Source organism: Andrographis paniculata, unplaced genomic scaffold (assembly GCF_009805555.1).
Source record: "Andrographis paniculata isolate CXL003 unplaced genomic scaffold, ASM980555v1 Contig38END, whole genome shotgun sequence".
NCBI classification, from domain to species: domain Eukaryota; kingdom Viridiplantae; phylum Streptophyta; class Magnoliopsida; order Lamiales; family Acanthaceae; genus Andrographis; species Andrographis paniculata.
This window is the reverse complement of record NW_026137571.1, coordinates 2,744,516-2,751,975: the sequence shown is the minus strand read 5'-3', so window position 1 is coordinate 2,751,975 and position 7,460 is coordinate 2,744,516. Positions and strand designations below refer to the sequence as shown.

At 29.8% G+C, this 7,460-nt stretch overlaps 1 protein-coding gene across 1 annotated transcript; it reads right to left on the bottom strand.

Moving 5' to 3' along the window:
- Window positions 1–2,249: 2,249 nt before the first annotated feature.
- LOC127250992 (IQ domain-containing protein IQM3-like) lies at window positions 2,250–5,498 on the bottom strand. The gene is made up of 9 exons (XM_051274507.1): window positions 5,104–5,498; window positions 4,745–4,859; window positions 4,568–4,633; window positions 4,329–4,417; window positions 4,113–4,200; window positions 3,785–3,937; window positions 3,570–3,662; window positions 3,306–3,407; window positions 2,250–2,898 (listed from the first exon to the last, which is right to left on the bottom strand). The coding sequence occupies exons 1-9, from the start codon at window positions 5,421–5,423 to the stop codon at window positions 2,488–2,490; spliced, it is 1,437 nt and encodes a 478-aa protein (XP_051130464.1). The 5' UTR covers window positions 5,424–5,498; the 3' UTR covers window positions 2,250–2,487.
- Window positions 5,499–7,460: the final 1,962 nt, after the last annotated feature.

Sequence of the window (7,460 nt, the reverse complement as noted above, 5' to 3'; positions counted from 1 at the left end):
GTCTATTTCAAATGGATCTTTTGGAATTTTGTAGTAGATTGAGAAATAATAATATTTTATTAGTTAGTGAAACTATGTAAGAAGTTTTTTATATTTTTGTCATTTGGCTTTATGTAATTATACGTGTAATGATATGTTTGTAATTTAAAGAAAAGTTAAAGTATTTTAGTATTATTGTATGATTATTTTTTTTAAATAGAAAATGATACTTTAAAGTTAGATATACAAAAATGATAAAAAATACTTTGAAATGAGACAGAGAGAGTACTATTTTTAATTTTTTAAAATTTTAAAACAATCAAAAGTTTTTTTTTTTGTCTAAATGGTAGTTTTTTTCCAAAAAAAAAATACTCTTTTCGTTTCAATTTAAAATACTATTTTTTTTTTCATTTTAATATTTTTTTAAAAAAAACAATACTCTTAACTTTTACCCTTGCATTAATTTTTAAGTATAATATAAAAAATAAAAAATTAATTTCATACTTCCTCCGTCCTAATCGAAAGGGGCATTTTGGAGTTTTGTAATATATTAAGAAATAATAGTATTTTATTGGTTAGTGGAAATATGTAAGAAATTTTGATATTTTTGTCATTTGAATTTTTGTATAAAGTAATTGTATGTACAGTGATATGTTTGTAATTTAAGTAAAAATTAAAAACTATTTTGATATTAGTATATGATTATTTTTTCTGAAATATGAAATAATTACTTTGGAATGAGACAGAAGAAAATGATAAAAAAAAATTACTTTAAATTGAAACGAAAAAAGTACTATATTTTATAAAAATATGTTTCTAAGGACATCTCCAACCCAACGTCATTTATGATGCTGGGTTGAAGATTTGACATTAGTTGCTCTCCAACTGATGTCAAATTTGACGTCAAAATTTGGTGTTACTTCAGGACATAATTTTGGTGTTGCACTATACGAACACCAATTTTTTGGCGTTTTCATTTTTTTTAAAAAAAATAATATTAATTAATTTTTTATATTAGTTTTTATATATATATATATATATAAAGATGATATTAATTGTAAATATAAAAAATAATTTGAAATAATGTATAAAATAGAATATTTGAAAAATATTTTTTTTGGAATAAAAAGTAAAATTGTGAGTTAAAGTAAAAATATTGTAACAACTGCATAGTTAAAACTGTATAAATGAAATTCGTGAATTAAAAAAATGACCTAAGGCCAGCTCCAATTATAGAGTTTGGTCGCATTAAATGGAGATAATTTCCTCCAACCGGTGTCATATTTAATGGCGTTGCTATAATGCAACAACAAAAATTTAGCAACCATAGTTTTGGTATTTTATTTTTATTTTTTTTAAAAAAAAATTATTTAATTTTGAAAATTTATATTTGGAATCTATTTTAATTATGTAGGAACTTATTGCAATTTGATAATTTAATTATGTATATATAACTTTTTTTATTTATTAGAGATTAATATTTATAATATCTAAATTCATAATAGTTTAAATTAAGTTTTAAATGTATTTAAATTTTACAGTAAATAATTAAAATATTTATGTAAATAATAATTAAAGTTGAGTGTGAATTGTAAATATATTTTTTTTAAAAAAATAATATATAAAATAGAATATTTTGAAAATATTCCTTTTAGAGTAATTTTTAAAATTAAAACTACATACTCCCACCGTCCCCGTAAGGTTTTCGTTTACTTTTTGTACGTACATTTTTTTAATATTAGTATTATAATAGATTGTAGTGAAAAAGACGAAAATATCTCTATTAAGTTGGTTATTATGTTAGCTATATAGTACAATTATTAAATTAGGAAATTATAATTATTTTGAGACAAACAAAAATAAAAAATAGCAACATTTTAATGAAAGGGATGAAATAAATGAAATTCATGGATTGAAGATGACATAAGGGAGCCCTAAATTTTGGGATCTGAGCGTGAGACTAGGTGGGCAACGCCCATGGCGGCATGCGCATAGATATGTGTGAAACTGTTAACTATCTTCGATTTATTTTTTACATAATCGTTTAAATTAAATGTATTCATTTTATTATTTTCGTATTTCATTCAAAAATATTTATTTTCAATTATAATAAAAGTTAACCTATATAAATAGCAAAATACAACATCTTATCATGCATTATTTTAATACCTAATTAAATTTTTTCTAAATTCATCAAAAGAAAACTCACATCCGTAGTAGTAATAATAATAATAAATAAATAAATTATAAGGGCATTTTTAACTTTATAATTCCACAAAATAAATATACCGTTAGAGAAATTACAAACTATTCTATATTAAGCTCTGGTCTTTAGTTCTGCTAAAAATTCATAAACTGGTATAGAACTATATATATATCCAACTAGCCATTAGAATGCAGATTTCAAAGGCAGATTAAAATACACACACAAATACAGAATAAAAAGCTATATATATATATATGAATACCGAGAAGAAGCTGTGGATGCAACAGAGGATGATCATTAATTCACGATGGTTTAGCGATGCTGTCGTCGTTGGCAGGAGGCGAAAGGAGAGGCGCGGGAGAGATTTTAGTGAATGCGAGTGCTTGTAGCCTCAACTCCACGGGGTAATCGCCGATGCACCCGATTCTGGGGCCGGCGCCGGTCGACCATTTGGTGGAGATTTGATGGCCTAATTGGTATGACCGCCAGCTCGTCGTCTTCGAGTTGATCCTTTCCATTATGGCGCTCCTCGGCACGTCTGCCTTGGAACTTTGAACCCCGCCTGATAAAGATCTCTTCTCCTCGGCCTTGGAGGCCACACGAAGCTGATCGCACTTGTTGAATTCGCCTAGCGCTCCCGTTTGCTCGCATTGAAATGTTCCATCCATGCTATTTTCGATGTTTTCGGAGTAGTCCTCGTTTCCCTTGCATATCTGATATGAGGAGAAACTTAATTCTTAAATAGCGTCTCACTTAAAAGGTTAAACTTTAAGGGGTACGCATCGTTTTGTACAAGTTGGATTTAAGAGACATTCCGAGTCTGATAATATGTTATATGATCATCTTATTTAAAAAGTTCAAAAGTTTAAGGATATGCATAATTAATTACTTCTTTCGTCCATTTAGAAAGTAAATATTTATTTTTTGTACGATGTTTAATAAATATTGTATTTTTTTTTTATGTAAAAACTATTTTATCTGTGTGGTACTTTGTTAGTATAAATGTGAGAATATTTGTAATATATAGTGGGGTTCATATGTACTAAAGAAATAGATGTTTTGTATTTAGACAATAAAATATGGAAAAATGTATACTTACTAATACTTAGAGGATACGTACCTTGGCTTGATTCAAGTCGACACCATTTTCCTTGAGGAATGAGAGGAAGATGTCAAGGCTTTCGTCGCTTGGCTTGTAGTGTCCGCTGTAGGCTGAGATGCCCTGATTAGTGCAGATAGAAAGTTAAATGTCGAAAGCTCAGAATCGTATGATGATTAAATGTGAGTGTCGATACATGGAGACGGCTAGAGCTGCATCGACTCTATATTTGGAGAAGAAAGAAAGACATTATCCTAAGTGTGAATCGAAGAAGAAAGACATTACCTTAAGGTCTCCATTCTTTGCACTGAGACGGCCAGCAGCTAAAGTGGCTCCTCCCGCGAGAAAGCTCGAATGATGGAACAATCCCTTCTTTTTCTTTAGGTAATTGAACGTGCACATTTTGATTATTCCAAAGAAAAAAGTCATGAATGATATATATATATATACACATGTAATTGTGTCGATTTTTTTTGTCATTAGGTGCTGAGAGAGCTGACCTCTCCTGTGTAGAGCCTTTTAGAAGTGCTCATCACAAAAATCCATTTCGATCCTGCAGATGTATCGTCGTAGTCCGTCTCTAGAGGTTTTCCGGTTAGTTTGTGCAAAACTTTTCCTTTGGAGATCACATATTCATAATGCTCTCTTTCTTTCTGGCCAGACCAAACACAAAACAGAGTTAAAAAGGCTTTGTGACTCTAGTCGAGCTTAGCTTCGAAAAAAAGATTGCCGGACACCAGAATCGAAAATAAAGTGTATACACCATTTAAGATAACTTGGACAGGCAACTTGCTAAGGTTCACAAATATAAACTATTATCATACTTACAGGTCCAAGATATTTGATGCATTGCTTACGAAGCTTCGATCTTGGACACTCTTTGAGATCGACCTCCTTGCCATCTCCCAAGTCCAACCTGTGCCGCGTATGATATCCAAAACCAAAGGATATGTCTAATGTTCTAATTTTGTTGCAACAAATAGCATAAACTTGAAAATAATCATGTAACTCCAATGGACTTATGGTTTACACAAGTTGTCTCACCAGTAGAAGAAAGGCTGACCGCCATTAGTTTTACACCACTCATCGTAATAGTAATGTAAGTTGTGCCCATACCGATGCCTAGGATCGATCTACATAAATTTCACAGCAGCAACCAAATCAAATAAACATACTCAAAATGTTTTTCTCATATTACCATCGTGTCATAGTGGGAATTCAACAGAACATATAACATGCACTTTATCGTTGCACATGAATGGGAAAAATCAGATGAGACTCACAGCTTCAATCCAGTGCTGAAAAGCCAATTTTTGTGCCTTGCCATCTTTAGCCAATCCCTTCCCCACCTGATCACACTTTCGTGTTACTAATAAACAACAATTGTAGAGATTATAGATGTATTGAATAATCTAGCTAGGTAATCTTGCTTATCAAATCTATTTGTGTGTGTGTGTTACCTTGGAAGCGTTCAAGCCTACACGATTCCATTTTGATGCAGCAGGCTCTGGCTTCGTGTAGTTGAAGAACGAAATTGTACGGTGATTTAATCGAGCAAAATCTATAGCCTGCCACCTGCAATTTCTCATCCAGAAATGAAGATCAAACAATCCATTCCTCAGAAAAATTACATAGTTTCTGAGAAAAATTAGTGGTTATGGCTTTCTGTTAGACAATTTTCTACATAATTGTGAATCGAAAGCCAACACCACGCAGGAAGGCGAAAACAGGAGATAAAAAACAAAAACTCATGATTTTCCGCGTCGTAAGGTAAGTTAAAATTTCGTGCATTTAAAGAAGAAAAGGCTGATTGAAATACCATAGCTCCGCAAGCACAGCGGAGTCAGCTAACATGCGCCGAGTGCGATAGCTCCGGTAAACCTTCTGAAGTTTCAACGCCGCACTGACCGCACTCATGGTCAGATCAGTAGGAGTTCTCGCCGGAGCACCGGAGGCCTCACATCTACCACCGATTTCCGCCATTTGGTCATTCACCTTCTTCCGCTCCGTCGACGGCTCCGATGATCCAGACACGTGAGTAATACAAAAATCGGCGTCGCAGTGGCTTCTGCGCGAGAAATCCGGAATGCTGCTACAATTGAGGTTCAAACTGGAGTCTCCCCCTCCTTCGCCTTCCATTATTGAACCAGTAAATCGTTAGTTAGAATCGCGACTCACCGGTGGAAGAAGAGCAGCAACAGCGTTCGCCGGAAAACGGAGCTCGGAAGCTGTAAAAAAAAAGGCTCTGAAAAACGGTTGCCATTTATATGCATTACTGCAGTAAAGCGTCAGAGTGAAAAAGCGCGTCCGTACAACCATAAAAATCACATTTGCACAAAAAGCGATTCTGCAAAAAGAAACGCGCTTTTACTGTTCCCTTGAGTTGACGAATGCTTGTAGTTAGTTAATGAAGTAAAAAATTTAAAATTTTTAGAAAAAGCGATTTTTTTACTAAAAAAAGCAAAAATAAATTTAGATGACAATCAGAAAAAAAAAATAAATAAATAAAATTGGATGACATAAATAGGATATTTTATATTTTTTAATAAAAAATAAAATTAATATTACTTTCATCTACTTAATAAATTTATATTTAGTTTTTGTATGTTAATATCTTAACTCTCTCGGCCTTAATGTATACATTTATTTTTCACGGAGAGTACAAAAAATAATGATATTTAAATTAAAATGAATAGTAAAAGATAAATTTACCCTTATTTTTATAAAAAATAAATAATAATGTAATGGTAAAATATAAATATTTATGTAAAATAATGAGATTATGATTACTAAAAAATAAAAAAAAAAATGTATACGTTAAGGCAGGACGAATTGAGTATTAATTATTATATCTAAACATAATACAATTCAAGAAAAGAAAGATAAAATATTTATATTAATATTTTATAATATAAATATAAAAATATTTTTAATATTAAGTATAATAATATAAAAAATAAATGTAAACTTATTAAATTGTACAATTTTCTATTAAAAGATAAAATAAAAACATTATTGGATGACATACAAAAGTGAAAATTGAATCCATCTTTTATGTAAAAAAAAGACGTACACATAATTTTTTTAATATTAGTATTATATTGATTTGTAATAAAAAAAACAAAAATAATCCTATTAATATTTGTAATATAAAAATAATAATACATGTGTATATATTGTAAGTTATAAGGATATTTATTATGTTAGGTAGGTAATACAATTACTAAATTAGAAAACGACACCATTATTCATGGGACAAAATGAGTATTAAATTTTATTCTTAATAAATATAGAGCATGTTCACCTAACACAACAAATTTCTGACAAACTTTTTCGTTAGTATGACTAACAATTATTTTAATGTATACATATACTATTACGTCAATGGTTCAATATATAATATATTGGGTTTGTTTGTTTATGGTTTTGATTTGAAGAATTTTTTTAATGTGATAGGATAAAATATATATTAGAAATCATTGTGAAAAAAAAAAAAAAAGTGCAAACAAGAAAAAAAAAATGGAAAAAAATTAAAAATTAAGAAAAAATTGTAAAATTATTTCACACGTATATTTCATTATTATTTTTGTCATATATTTATCTCGTTGACAAAATATATCCTGAATGTTTGCAAAATTTGCTATTTATATCTATTAAGAGAAAGAGTTGACTTGTATATATTATTCTCTGTATCGTTTATATATTTTATTTTATTGGGTTTCCATAATTTACCAAACCTACTGATTGTAATCAACTGTATATAAGAATGTATTCCTCTCATCACAAATTCATTATGATCGCATATCAATTCTTGCATGGTAGCAGACTTTTTTTTTATCTCTTTCCTCCAAAATCCTTTACCCTATCCATGGTTGCTCCCGTCGCTACTTCTTCCTTGCAGACAGGGATAGAACTATATTAGGGCTTGGGGGATCAATGACCCCCAAGCCAAATTTTTTATAATTTTTTTAGTATTAAAAATATTAATTTTTATCTATTTATATACAATTTGTCCCTCCAAAATTATCTAAATTCATATCTAATTTTATCATTATTATTTATTTAAATTTATTAGCTAAATATTAAATAAATTATAATATTTTGCCCTCCCCGGGATTTAGATGATAATTTCGTCACTGCTTGCAGATGACAACAATGATCAATCTTGTCCAGATC

Coding starts and splice junctions, on each gene's coding strand:
- LOC127250992 (XM_051274507.1), bottom strand. CDS start 5,423: ATGGAAGGCGAAGGAGGGGGAGACTCCAGTTTGAACCTCAATTGTAGC. Junction 4,418..4,567: donor TTCAGCACTGGATTGAAGCT/GTGAGTCTCATC, acceptor AAATTTATGTAG/ATCGATCCTAGGCATCGGTA. Junction 3,408..3,569: donor CAAAGAATGGAGACCTTAAG/GTAATGTCTTTC, acceptor TGCACTAATCAG/GGCATCTCAGCCTACAGCGG.